Here is a 14,265-nt window from a genome sequence, read left to right on the forward strand (position 1 = left end):
GTGAAGGGACGTCTAGTGTCAGAATTAAAACTTCCTACACAGCAGCGTGGGGGCCAGCCCCAGGCACAGAGAGAAGCTGCTGGTAGTGTCTTCACCTCTCTGTTCCCCCACCTTCCTCTTCCGCTTTCTCCTTGCTGGGAGCCCACTGAGGTTCTTTCACTCAGAAGTTTCCAGGAGGTTAAACTGCTAAACCTAATCCCCATTGCTTTAGCAAGTCCAGCCATAAAGGGTGAGGGAACCATTAGTAAATAATTTAAAAATTAGAACTATAGAGGTAAGCAGGGGCCAGGCACAGTGGCTCAGACTTGTAACTCCAGCACTTTGGGGGGTTGAGGCAGACGGATAACTTGAGGCTAGGAGCTCAAGACCAGCCTGACCAACATGGCAAAACCCAGTCTCTACTAAAAATACACATTTGCAGGATGTAGTGGCACATGCTTGTAATCCTAGCTATTTAGGAGGCTGAGACACAAGAATCACTTGAACCCTGGAGACGGAGATTGCAGAGAGCCGAGATCGTGTCACTGCACTCCAGCCTGGATGACAGAGCAAGACTCTGTCTCAAAAAAAAAAGAACTAAAAAGACTCGGGAAACTCTTGCCCCTTGCTCAGTAATCAGCCCTGAACTGAGGGTATCAGCAGGTCATTTGGCATTTCCGCAGTGAAAATATGGGCTTAAGCCAACCCTGCGTACTATCACCTTTCATGCAGGCTGCAGGGGAGACGATGGCCTTCTGCCACTCACAAATGCAGCTTCTTTTTCCAGCTGTGCAAGAGGGTGCTATACATCTTTTTTAAAATTCATTTTTTTTTTGGTTGATTCTCTAATAGGCTCAGCAAATTCTACTACACTCCCACCTGTCCCTGGGCCTCCCCTCCCAGTTCCACTCTGTAGCCACCCGGCTGCTAAGTTGTCCACTTCTGACAAAAATGGCAGCTTCACCAGAAAAGTCTGCGAGGTAAAGGTTTGCTGATGCATTCACCCTCAGAAACTAAAGGTGCCTAGGGTAGCTGCCTGACACTTGGTATCCCTCCTCCTGTTTTTTCTTAGACTTTGTCTTGACAAGGCCTGTGACACGTAAATCTTCACAGGTCTCTCTCAGAGGGGGAAATTCTTCCTAAAGGACATTCTTCCCCCTCCCTGGGTTTTCATTGATTTCACCAAGTCTTTCTTATAGGATAAAACCATTGTGGCAAAGCTGGTACGCGAATGTTCATAGCAGCGCTATCTGTGGAAGCCAAAAGCTATATACACACAAATCTCCTTCAACAGGTGAGTGGGTAAGCACATATGCATCTCTACAAGGAATACTACAAGGCAGTGGAAAGGAGTTAATTAATATATTGCATATATTAATATATGCAATAAAAGATGAATCTCAAAAGGCATTATACTGACAGAAGCCAGCCTCAAAGGGTTACTTACTGTATGATTCCATCTGACATTCTTGAAAAGACAAAATTACAGTGATAAGAGAATAAATCAGTGGTTTCTCAGGATTACATACAGGAGGTCAGAATGTCACTATAAAAGGATAACATGGGGGAATACTATGTTATTATTAGTCTGTATTCTAATTGTGAAAGTGATCCATCTCCATGTATGTGTTAAAACTCATATAGCTATATTCTAAAAGGTGCATTGTTATGGTTTGAATGTGCCCCCCACCAAAACTTACACCCCAATACAGCAGTGTTGGAAGTGAGAACCTTACAGTAGTGATCAGGTAATGAATAGATTAGTCCTGTTATCTCAGGACTGGGGTAATTATTGTGGGAGTCGTTTCCCAGTAAAAGGATGAGTTCAGCCGTCTTATCTTCCCTACAACCCTTGTCACCCTCTGTATCCCACTAAGGGATAGCACAGAAAGAAGGGCCTGGCCAGATGCCAGCACCTTGATATTGGACTCCCATCCTCAAGAACCGTGAGTATTTCTTTCCTTTATAAATTACCCAGCCTGTGGTATTCTGTTATAGCAACACCAAACAAAGACATAAAACTGATACAGAGAAGTGGGCTGTTGCTGTAACAAATAACTGAAAACGTGAAAGCAGCTTTGGAATTGGGTAATAGGTAGAGGCCAGAAAGATTTGGAGAAGCAAGCTAGAAAAAGCCTAGATTGCCTAGAGCATCATCCGGTTGACTCCGGTGGGAGCTCAGAAGAAGAGAATAGTTGTAGGAAAAGTCAGAGCTTTCTTAGAGACTGCTGACGTGGGTGGTAGAAATACAAATGGTAAAGCCAATTCTGAAGAGGTCTCAGATGGAAATGAGAATCAAGGTATTAGAAAGTGTAATAAAAACCATGCTTGTTTTAAAGTGGCAAGAGCCTTGCTGAACTATGTCCATGTCCTAGGGCTCTAATGAAAGATAGAATTTAAGAGCAATGAACTAGGATATCTGGTGAAAAAAAATTAAAAGCAAAATATTGAAGGAGTTATATGGTTACTTCTAATTGCATATAGGAAGATGCAAGAGGATAGAAGTGATATAAATATGGAGTTTATTAAAAGGAAAGTAGAGTAGAAAAATTTGAAAAAGTCACAGCTTGGCCATGTAAAGAGTGAAAAGACATCTTTTGGAAAGCAAACCAAAGGGATGACCAAGTGACCATTTGCTAAAAGGATTATAGTATGGATAGAAGGGAGCCAGTGTTATTCCCCAAGACGATGGGAGAAAAACTCCAAAGGCATTTCAGAGACCTTCTAAGCAAGCTAGGACCTTGAGGGCCAGGTTTCTGGACAAGCACCAGCGGTACCTCAGCATTCACTGCTCAGGGCCACTCAGGATCCTGCTCCCAGAATTCTGGTGCAGGATTTTTTGGCCACCCCAGCTGTGACTCAAGCAGGCCTTGCTGCTCTGGAAGGTACAAGCCATAAAACACACGGTGCTAATTCTGCAGGTGTGGAAAATGTAAGAGCTGTGGAGCCATGGTGACCTCAACCTAGATCTAAAAGAAGGTTGTAGACAGCCTCAGGTCCCAGGAAGAGACTGGTCATGGGGTGAAGCCACTGTGGAGAGTTCCCAGTAGGGCAATGCTTAGTGGAGCCATGGGAACGCGGTAACCCTCAAGACCCTAGAACTGTAGAGCTACCAGTGTGCAATCCAGCCCAGGAAAGCTGTAGGCAAAAGCTCCAACGTAGGAGAGCTGAAGTGTGGGCTGAGCCCAGCAAAGCCATAGGGATGGGACTGCCTGAGGCCTTGTGGTCCCAACCCCAAGGTGCCTAGGATGTGGGACATGGAGTCAAAAGAGACTATTCTAGAGTCTTAAGATTTAATATTGTTTTTTTCTCTCTTGAGGTTTGGACTTGGAACTAGTTACCCTTTTCTTCTTGCCTATTTCTGCCTTTTGGAATGTGAACATCTATGCCAGTTCCAACAATGTATTTTGGAAGTAGGTAATTTGTTTGATTTCAGACTCATAGCTAAAGGGAAATTTGCCTCAGGATGAATCGTGCCTTGAATCTTACCTATACCTGATTCAGATGAGACTCTGGATTTGGGACTTTGAGTTTGTACTGGAATTCATTAAGACTTTGGAGCTATTGGGATGGAATGGATATATCTTGCACATGAGGAGGACATGAATTTTGGGGACCAGGGGCAGAATGCTATGGTTTTAATATGTCCCCCAAAGTTCATGCATTAGAAACACAATCCCCAAAGCAACAGTGTTGAAAGGAGGTAAACTGGATGAATGCCATTATCTCAGGAGTGGATTACTTACTGCAGGAATAGGTTCCTAATAGAGCATAAGTTTCACCCCCTTCTCCTCTCTTCCCCTACAACCCCTTTGCCCTCTACCATGGATGGCACAGCAAAGAGATCCTCACAAGATGCCAGTACCCTGGTACCTTGATACCTTGATATTGAACTTCCCAGTCTCCAAAACTGTGAGAAATCGATTTCTTTATAAATTACCCAGTCTGTGGTATTCAGTTACAGCAACACAAAATGGACTAAGACATTAATTTTAAAACAATAAAAGCAAATGTAAAAACAAAGGCAACTACTCAGCATGTACCATCCAGGTTAGTTATTCCCTAGCCCCACTGAACAACTCCTCTCCCCATGGCTCCCTGGGGTCCTGCTTTCCCTGAATACCCTAAGCCGGCCTCACGGTAACCCCTCTTGTTACTCATTCTACCTCCCATCCCCAGTCTGCTTCATCCTATTTTACAAGGTAATCAGTTTTAGAACAGTAACCAGGACAGGACTTAGTGTCATTGTTTTGTCATGGAAATGTCCATTTTTAAAAATTCTATGTTATTAAGGGCCTTTATTTTGTTGAAATCAATAGTTAGAAACGACCCAACTTGCAATATAATTTCCCAGATTTCACAGTTGAATGTTTTCCAGACCCAGATTAACGTTTTATTATTTTGTTTGGTATCTCAGAGGAGTTTACTCATTGGGCAATATGCATTACTACAATATATCAAAACAAAACAAACGTGGCATGAGCGCTGGTGGTCTGTTGACTTGTTTAACCCATTTATGCCAGAGGTTGCAAATTTTTTTGTGTGAAAAATCAAACCTTGGTGATGACGTTGAGAAGTAGGATATAAATAAATCGCACAAGCTTAGCGTTCCAATAATGAAACACTAGGCATAAGTTAGTTAAGGAAAGGATTACATTTGAATGAATGACCTCAAGGATCTTTCTGGATGTCTCCCTGGCTAGAACTAACAAAGGATGAGAAAGAACTGCCAGATGAGAAAGAGCAAGTGAGGGATTCCTGGACATCAAATGCCACAAAATGCCAAGCAGAGGGTGATAGGCACTGGGTCCCTGCCAGTGAATAGCAACAAAGTACCCACATTGTGTGGGTACTGGTATGATCATAAGAACATGTGGGAACGGCCTTATCAATAAAATAATGTTACAACAGGGAACACTGTGCCAGCATGAAAATTCCATTTTTGCTGAATTCAGTGTTTTCCAGTGCAATGTCAACGACTAAAAAGGACAGGAAATAGATGACCTTAATCCTTAGAAACTAACAGAAAATTGCTTCAAATCAAATAGTAAAATGAGCTCACAAAAAGATTTGAAAATAAAAGCAGAATTCTTAGGATTATGCTTCAGAAAAGTTGTGCCCATTTCCCACCAGGGTTACAGGAGTCTCCTAGGTGTTCATCAACAAATGATATTTCATTAAAAGACAATCATTGCCAATGTGACCTGGGAAATATGTCTTGTTGTTTTCTTATGTATTTCTTTTGTTCTTAGTTGGTTTAATGTCTTTCATTTTTCTACTGAATTCAAAATATATTTAGGATATCATTTTTTTACCTTTCTTTTTGTAAATAATCTCCCAGTTTGTCATTTGCATTTAGTTATAATTTGTGATTTTCATTTTATAAATAAGATCTTTTAAAATTTTATGCAGTAAAATAGTTAAATCTCTTCCTCTGGAACCTTTTTCACTGGTTTTATTATTAAAATAAATGTTACCAACCAGAGACTAATTAGTCTTCATCTCTCTTTTTCTCCCTGCAGTTTGATATGTTCCATTAAGTGCTTTAAGCTCTCCAGGGCTTACTGTGGTATATGGTCAAAGGATGCTTTTGTTTACTTCCATTTAACAACACCTCTCCAATCAGTAGCCAACCCGTCCCCACCAATGTTAACTGTACAGTGAGTTGTTCTACACACTGAGGTCTCTTTCAGAGCTCCTCTGCGCCAATCATCTGTCTGCTGAGGAAAGGGCCAGACCACATTGTTGTAATCCTCAGAGTTTGCACATTTTACTATCTAGTAGGAGAAGCTGCTCTTCATAATTATACTGCTTTCTACAGATTTATCCCCAGTTTATCAGGCAAAGTGTTTCTCCACTTGTATTTCAGGAAGGGACTCTGGATCTTTCTAAAGCCCTAATCATCACTGCAGATGGTCCCGCAGGCTCACACCCAGCGTGAGCGTGTACGGAGAGTACAAGGAAGGTCCATGGCCGGGGGTGGGGGGGTGGGGGCGGGGCGCTGGTGAGGTACCTGTGCTCTAAGGCATGGTGATCCAAATGGAGAAACTCCAGACCTGAGACTGGGCCTGTCCTGGGTCAGTATGGGCCCCATTGTTTCAGAGCAGCACCTCTGGGGGTGGGCACCAAGGACCAATACTGCCCTACAAGGTGGTGATCAGGGAGGGACGTGACAGCAGGAATGAGAGCACCAAGTGTGGTCACCATCACATGAGACAAGTGGGACCTACCCCCAGGATTCCCTATCTCAGCCCAAGAGTCCAACTTCAATATGCAGTGGAACACGTGTACCTCGTGTCTTCCTGACATGTGAACGATTTTCTTCGAGTAAAACTTCATAATTTATATTCCCTCAAGGAAAAATGATTTTAAAAAATAATTTTGTCTGGGCGTGGTGGCTCATGCCTGTAACCCCAACACTTTGGGAGGCTGAGGCGGGTGGATCACCTGAGGTCAGGACTTCAAGACCAGCCTAGCCAACATGGTGAAATCCCATTTCTACTAAAAATACAAAAATTAGCCAGGCTGCTTGTAATCCCAGCTACTAGGGGACTAAGGCAGGAGGATCTCTTGAACCTGGGAGGTGGAGGCTGCAGTGAACCGAGATCGTGCCACTGTACTTCAGCCTGGGCAAGAAAGTGAGACTCCGTCTCAAATAATAATAATAATAATTATTATTATATTATTATTTTTAAATTTAGTAAAATCTTTCTGGTTTTACTAGAAAAGACCAAAGTATGAACACATGTAGGCACCCACAGGCCTTCACAAGCAGGCACATCTGCACGCATCCACCCCACAGGTTGCATAAAGGATTTTCTCCTGTAGTGCACACTGCAGCCATGGTTCCAGCCACCATGATGGGTGTCCACATGATGTGGCTCTTATTCAGAGGGAAAATTTTAGATTTTCACAATGTATTAGTTCCCTATGGCTACTGTAAGAAAGTATCACAAACTAGGTGGCTTAAAATAACAGAAACTTATTCTCTCACAGTTTGAAAGACTCGAAGTCTAATATTAAGGTGTCAGCAGGGCCATGCTTTCCCTGAAGGCTCTACAGGAAATCTGTCTTTGCCTCATCCTCAATTGGCAGCCAGCAATCCGTACCGTTCCCTGGCTTGTAGATGCATCGTTTTGACCTCTGTCTGTCCTCACGTGGCTGTCTTCCTTGCATGTTCACATCGTCTTCCCTCTGTGTCTCTTTTCCTCTTATAAGGACACAGTCATGCTGCATCAGAGCCCACCGTACCGACTGGATTACGTCTGCTAGGACACGATTTCCAAATAAGGCCACAAGCACAGATCCCAGGGGTCAGGGCTTTAACATATCTTTTTAGATAATGTTAAATATATCTAAACATATCCATAACATAGTCAACCAACCTTGTTCACCAAAGTCATTGCATAAACCAGTAGCTCTGTATCAACTCCATCTTTTTCCTCCAGGATTTCCATGATATTTGACCAAGGTTTGACCCCTATGAGTAAAGCAAAAATCATTAGAAACAGCAATTCATCAACACTCTTTATCTAACTCACATCACAGTTTATTATCCAAGGATGTATCCAGTGATGGCAGCTCTTTCAGTCGTCAAATTTCAATGTGTGACATTATCCTTAGGATGGATTTGAGTATGCTGCTAATTGAGAATATTTCTTAGTAGGGAACCCTATCTCACATCACCCTTGTCCTTTTGACAAGAGCATTGTATACCCTTCAGTGTCTGGATGCCTACCTACTTAAAAATTTATTTGTATTAAAGATGTAATTTTTAAAAATCCAATCACTGCAACTCTGTAGGCCATACATTTCCCCCAGGGCAGAAAACTCTTGGTAAGTATTCTCTGAATATCCTTCAGCACAGAAGAAAAGGGGATGTGGAAGATGTTAACATCCCTCTAGCAGTGACTCCAAGAAATAAGTGACATGCCCATCTAGCAAATATCTCAAGAACAGAAGCATTATTACATCTACTCCATCAGGGCACAAATACTGTTTAAGTATCAGCTAGGTACAAGGTCTATTGGGCAGTTGCCCTCAATAGATTTATAATCGAATGGAGCAGCTAGGCATAAGCCCAAGAACAAACACCACCAGCACAGAGCAATGGCTGAGAAGTGACCAACCATGCAGCTAAGCCTATCACTGTGCAAGTGAGATCTCTTGCAGCAGGGATGATTGCAGAGGACTTGGCACAAGAGGTGGCTTCTGCCTGGGCTCTGCAGGAGAAGGCTTATGGGTGGTTATTTCCAGGCTCTAGGAGGGACAGGAGATACTCTACATTCACATTCAGGACCACTAAGCCAAGGGCAAGACCAAAAACGGACACACAACACCTTGACATGGTTTTCCAGGCCCAAGATGAATATTTGAAGTGAAGTGAAATGAGAACTGCCTTGCCCTTGGCTTGGTGGTTTGCAACATGAAGCTCTTTCCTGCTTTCTCTATACAGATCTCAAAGGGATATTGCTTATTTTTGCTTGAGAGAAGTAAACTTGGAAATAACCTAAATGCGGTGGTTTCCAAATGCTGGTCCTTGGATGGGCTATGTCAGAGCTGATTTTGGCCTTGAGAACAAAAGTTTCCCAAGGACCATGATAGGATCTGTCTTACTGATCTCTGCGCTCTTAGGACAGTGCCTGGCATACAGTACATGTTCAGTAAAATGTCTGCTGAATAATGAATGGAGATCTCTGAGAAGGCATGAAGTGGGTTAAGCTGAAGCAATTTTAAAAGAACCAGGAAGCAGATGCACACAGTAAGGAAAGCAGAGAAGACGGGATTTAAGGGGATTTGTTTAAGAGGATTAAACAAAGAATAGGTACCTACTTACTACAAGATGTAAAAGACGCAAATGTAGCTCAACGTGGAGATCTTCTGGCTTTCCTAAGTGAACAGAAAGCCTTTTGCTTTGGCTAAGTTGCCCAGCCAGTCAGAACTGTGCAATCTTCTATGACCCTTGCTAACTGAGCACAAAGACATGTTCTTTCACCTCTTTCACCTGCTAACTACTGAATTATCTCCTTGCTGATATTGATTATCAAACTACTTTGAAGTCCACACCACAGTGTAGTTGTTTTTCCAACCCCCACAAAGTAACCATCTCAGCCCTCAAGACAGTCAATCAATCTGATCAGCAGGCCTTGGGTCTCACTGTCCAGTTTAAGAGATCTGGTTGACGCCGTTTGTGTTTATAACAGGGGCAGCTTCTAACATTCACATTTTGTATAAAACCGTGGCATAAAACACAAGTTCTAGTGAGCTGCCCATGCATGGTTCAAAGGAAGAATGTGCAGGGGAGAAAGTATCGAAACTAAGACTTTCTAGTGGTGGTAATGGACCCAGAACTCCTTTTGGTTGCTTACTCTGGAGCCAAAGATGCAAAACAGGTCCTGGGGGAGCAAAGGCCAAGGAACAATGGCAGGCAACCCAGAGAGAGAGGGAGAGGTAGCCAGACTACATCCGTACTCCCCTTAAACAGACACATGCACTTGTGTGCATCTACTCCTTTATAATAAGAACTCTCAAACACTGGCTTAATTTAACTGAAAAATGTGTTTTTCAGCTGTGTTAGCTGCGTCTCTTATTACCATTTAAGGATTTTAAGTCTGGAAATGTGCATCTATTTGTACACTCTTAGGATGGATGTTCATTCTTTTTATTGTTTTGGGGGAGAAAATCGGAAATATTTACGAGAATGAAGGTGAAAGGGAAGAAACATTTGGTTCAACAAAAATAGCCGTGGCAGACCTCAGGCTAGGCCTGTGTTCAACACCAGCACTTGCACATTTTCTAGGAGCTCCTGTCAGAATTATGGGGTCCACTCACTCCCCTCATTGCCTTTGCTAACTCCCTACAATGTGTGTGCATATGTGTGTGTGTGTGTGTGTGTGTGTGTGTGTGTGTTTTGTGGAGGACAGGGTTCCTGTACTGAAATCATAAACCATATAATGCTAGCCCTTCATATAACAGAGAAAGAAACTGGACCCCAAAGGAGTGGAATGGAGGGGCTCAGAAAGCTCATCTAGAGTTCCTAAGGTCTCTGGGGTGACTGTACTTACCTTATAGGATTACTGAGAATTGTAATTGAGATAAAGCACTTTGTCTTTTTTCCTTAATGCTGCTGGAGTACATTAGAAGACAATACTTAATCATTGTCATCTGTCTCTCTCCAACTCCACTGCCCCCCACCCCCACCCCAAATACTAGAGTACAGGTTCTGTGACAGCCTTTTTTCCTGATGACTGCAAGCACACAACAGATACTCAAATATGTGCCGAAAAAATGGGTCTTACGTGAAAAATGTTTAGAGTTGTGTCTGTTACATGATAGATACCCAAATATCAGTAGCTGTAATTGTAATGGGTGGTGGTTGGTGGAGACACCCAGTTTACCCCTGGGCGGACCAGCTGCACTAACTCCCTGGCCAGTCCTCTCTTAACCCAGATAAATAAATACACATAGAATCAATTGCTCAATACTTCTCCCCTCTTACTTTCCTAAATCTCCACATTAAATCCAAAGGAAACTGAGATATTTAGCTCAGTGCCTCAGACATGGGTTGGTCTAACACTCAAACAGAAGTTCCTCACAGCACATTCCATGTCTTTCCACATACTACATAAACACACTCAATGTAGATGCTTCTGCTATAAATAACGGTGGAAAGAGAGCTTGAGTTCTGTCAACCTGTAGCTTCCACTACACTTTACACGATCTTCATAGATCAATATACTCTTAAGCAGAAAGCAGAGACGGGATCGCTTGAAAGGATGAATTTTTTCTCTGCTAATCATGTGTGACACATATGTTTAAGAATGATCAAATGAAAAATTGAACTACTTCAAGAGCTATGCTGAGCCAAATTAGTGAGACTCAAGATTTAGGACAAATTTCAACATGCGTTATCCTCTCTGGTCACTTGCTTCACCCTCTGTGAGACAGGCAAACCTGCTCACTTAGAAGGAAGGACTCTATATCCAGACAGCAGAGGGGTGTCAATCAATTTCCTGTCAACCACCACAGGGAAGACCTCAAGGAAAGGGAGTCTCTGATACGGCAAAATGACAAAGTAAGGCTCTCTAAGGGCTCCCATGAGCCTTTCTCTCTTCCTGCCAGGCCCTGGCCATGAGAAAGGGAAAGTGACTTAAAGATGCAAGCAAAGAGAAGAAGATCCAGTGGTCTGATATTAATACCATATCATGCCCCACAGATGAATTTGAATGTACCCTTTTATCTTAGGCCCTGAGCAAAAGTGCAATTGCCTGGTTCCAATGGAGCATTTTAAATTTTCCTTCTTCATAAACACTGATCACTCCTTATGATGGACTTTAACCTCTTTGGTTTTTATCCCTGCTCACTGGCCCACTCTTGGCCACAGACCAAATTGCCCACACTGCAGAATGAAGCCTTCTGGTTAGCCCACGTGCAGCATGCATGATGTTTATATTTATAATGCAACCAAAGGAATTTGTTCTGGACAACTTCATTTGCTTTAGGTAGTAATGATTTTTGAGGACTGGTAGTTTGTTGGTTTTCTTGCTGATTCCTTAACTCTGACAGTTTTCATTATCCAAAAGAAACTATTCAAAAAGACAACTGCTTATATGTCCATTCGTCCCTGCTGAGGAATGAGTCTAAAGCCACTTTGAGAAGTAAAATTTATGATTTATAAACTTGTGCACAAATGGCTATGCTCAGTTTACCCTAACTCACCTCTGGCACCTGTCTGCTCTCTCACCCAGTTGAGATGGAACTGGAGAGCTGCTTCTAAACCCACTAGGTGGAAACACACCTGGAAGTCATGTTGCTCTCTGCAGAACACCATGGCACATTTATATGTTTAATGCCATCATAGGATTCAGGAACAATTTTACTAGCAGTAAAATAGGATGATGTTATATGTATGCATTATAAAATCACAGCCAAGACCACACATGTCCATAAAGAAACATGCTATTGAGCCACACATGATAAGCTATTTCTGAGTTTTTCCATTAGGGCCATTCCTTTTTTTTTTCAGCTGCTAGTGCTCAGTGGCAGACAGACAACAGCAGTTGCCAAAGGTTTAAGAAATTATTATTATTATTTTTTGGGACGGAGTCTCTCTCTGTTACCTAGGCTGGAGTACAGTGGCGTGATCTCAGCTCACTGCAAGCTCGGCCTTCCGGGTTCACGCCATTCTCCTGCCTCAGCCTCCCGAGTAGCTGGGACTATAGTCGCCCGCCACCATGCCCAGCTAATTTTTTGTAGTTTTAGTAGAGACGGGGTTTCACCATGGTCTGACCTCATGATCTCCTGACCTCATGATCCGCCCACCTCGGCCTCCCAAAGTGCTGGGATTACAGGCATGAGCCACCGCGCCCGGCAAGAAATTTTATAGACAAAATCCATAAAGCTGGCCGGGCGTAGTGGCTCATGCCTGTAATCCTAGCACTTTGGGAGGCCAAGGCGGGTGCATCACAAGGTCAGGAGACTGAGACCATTCTAGTTAACACGCTGAAACCCCGTCTCTACTAAAAATAAAAAAAATTAGCCGGGCGTGGTAGTGGGCACCTGTAGTCCCAGCTACTCAGGAGGCTGAGGCAGGAGAATGGCGTGAACCTGGGAGGCAGAGCTTGCAGTGAGCCGAGATCACGCCACTGCACTCCAGCCTGGGCAACAGAGCGAGACTCTGTCTCAAAACAAAAAACAAAACAAAACAAAACAACAACAACCCATAAAGCTAAGAAGACAATTCATTAGCTTTTTAAAAAATTATTTTTAACTAATCAGGAAAAGATGGCCATTGTTTTATCTCGATGGAGAGACTTGGTCTGGCAGATGAGAATCTCTGGCCGGGGCTATGGATGGAGTCTTGGATATGGTATCCAAAGGCCTGGGTTCATTTCAGGATCACTCCCTCATCCGTCACAACATTCCCTTTATGGGATATGAAGTTCAAGGAAGGGAACTCTGAGCTGCCAGCTCAGCAAAGCCAAAGGAGAACCCGGGTCATGAGAAGTTGGCCCTCTAACTCACACCCATAGCAAGGGCCCTGGGGTGACCTGAAGCTTAGGACAGGAAGATGAAGAGTTTGTTAGTTGTCCTAAAGTAACCGCCAGAGTTAAGGGATGAAATACAAATCCTCCAAGGATGAAGGAGAGGAGCTGCTGCCTACCAGCTGCCAAAACACACACTACTGGCCTTAAACCTAATTGACTAGCCTTGGAAAAGCTAGATGTGGTTTCTGTGCCATCGGCATTCCTTATCAAGGATTCTAGACTGGCCCCATGATCTACTCTTGGCCATAAGGGTCTTTCTACCTAGCAGCAGAGGGCAACATGCTGTGGCAGAAGAAACTTGCCTCAGCCTGGGAAATACCTTCCAGACTCACAGTCCCTGACCATGTACTAGAGTTTGTCTCCCTCACATACCCGCAACAAAGAGACCTCAAGTTACCTCCTGGCCTGCCATCAGCCATGCTTAGTGCTGACATCTGCCTGCGTGTTCATGGGTATAGGAGTCCCAGTTAAAGGTCCTGGATGCTTTTCATTCACTTTCATTTAAACTTCTAAAATAACTCAAGCTACTTTCTTTCACATTTGGATTCAGCATTCAAAGGTGGGTCTGAGCAATGCTAAATCACAGACACAACTGGTTTGAATCAAAAGTACAATTTAGGCCGCCCATTTCTTCCTGACACATCCTAGCTGGTTTATGCATAAGTGTGCATGCACACACACACAACTATAAGGAAATATACCAACAGGTTAATGGTGATTATCTTTGTTGAGATTAGAGGAGAATTTTTTTTTGTCTTCTTTAACCTTTTCCCAAGTTTTTACAACAGTAGTATTACAATTATAATCATAAAAAGAAAAAGGATTGTCAAGTTTTTTGTTCTTGAGTCTTTGTGAGGATGATAATAATACCTGGGTCTTACTGGGGAAGAAAACAAACAAAAGACAAAAGGATAAAAATCATTTTAATTGGGAAGAATTTTAATTCCAGGCTTCCCAATATCACAGGGTCCACAGCACGTTACACAGTAAACCAGAGCAGAAGCTCATTCTTCGCCACGTGTTTGCAGCATGCCTGCTGGCTCTGGGCCAGTTAGGGTGCTGGGACACCATGCTGGGAGACAGAGACCCCATCCTTGAGCAGGTAACCTCAACTTGGAGAGACAGGCATGGGCAACACCACCACAGCAGAGAAGAGGTGCATACATGGGCTTTAAAAGCCCATGCCCGGCCGGGCGCAGTGGCTCAAGCCTGTAATCCCAGTACTTTGGGAGGCCGAGAC

The 14,265-nt window shown here is 43.2% G+C and overlaps 1 protein-coding gene across 3 annotated transcripts in view; it reads right to left on the bottom strand.

Moving 5' to 3' along the window:
• The window catches only part of FHOD3 (formin homology 2 domain containing 3), a 482,714-nt gene that overhangs the window by 171,578 nt on the left and 296,871 nt on the right, over positions 1-14,265 (bottom strand). For all 3 annotated transcript variants that reach the window (XM_023207642.2, XM_023207641.2, XM_023207640.2), the window contains exon 8: positions 7,365-7,459. In XM_023207642.2, coding sequence (XP_023063410.1) covers positions 7,365-7,459 — 95 coding nt within the window. The remainder of the gene's footprint in view (positions 1-7,364; positions 7,460-14,265) is intronic.

This window comes from Piliocolobus tephrosceles, chromosome 18 (assembly GCF_002776525.5).
Source record: "Piliocolobus tephrosceles isolate RC106 chromosome 18, ASM277652v3, whole genome shotgun sequence".
Classification (NCBI taxonomy): Eukaryota; Metazoa; Chordata; class Mammalia; order Primates; family Cercopithecidae; genus Piliocolobus; species Piliocolobus tephrosceles.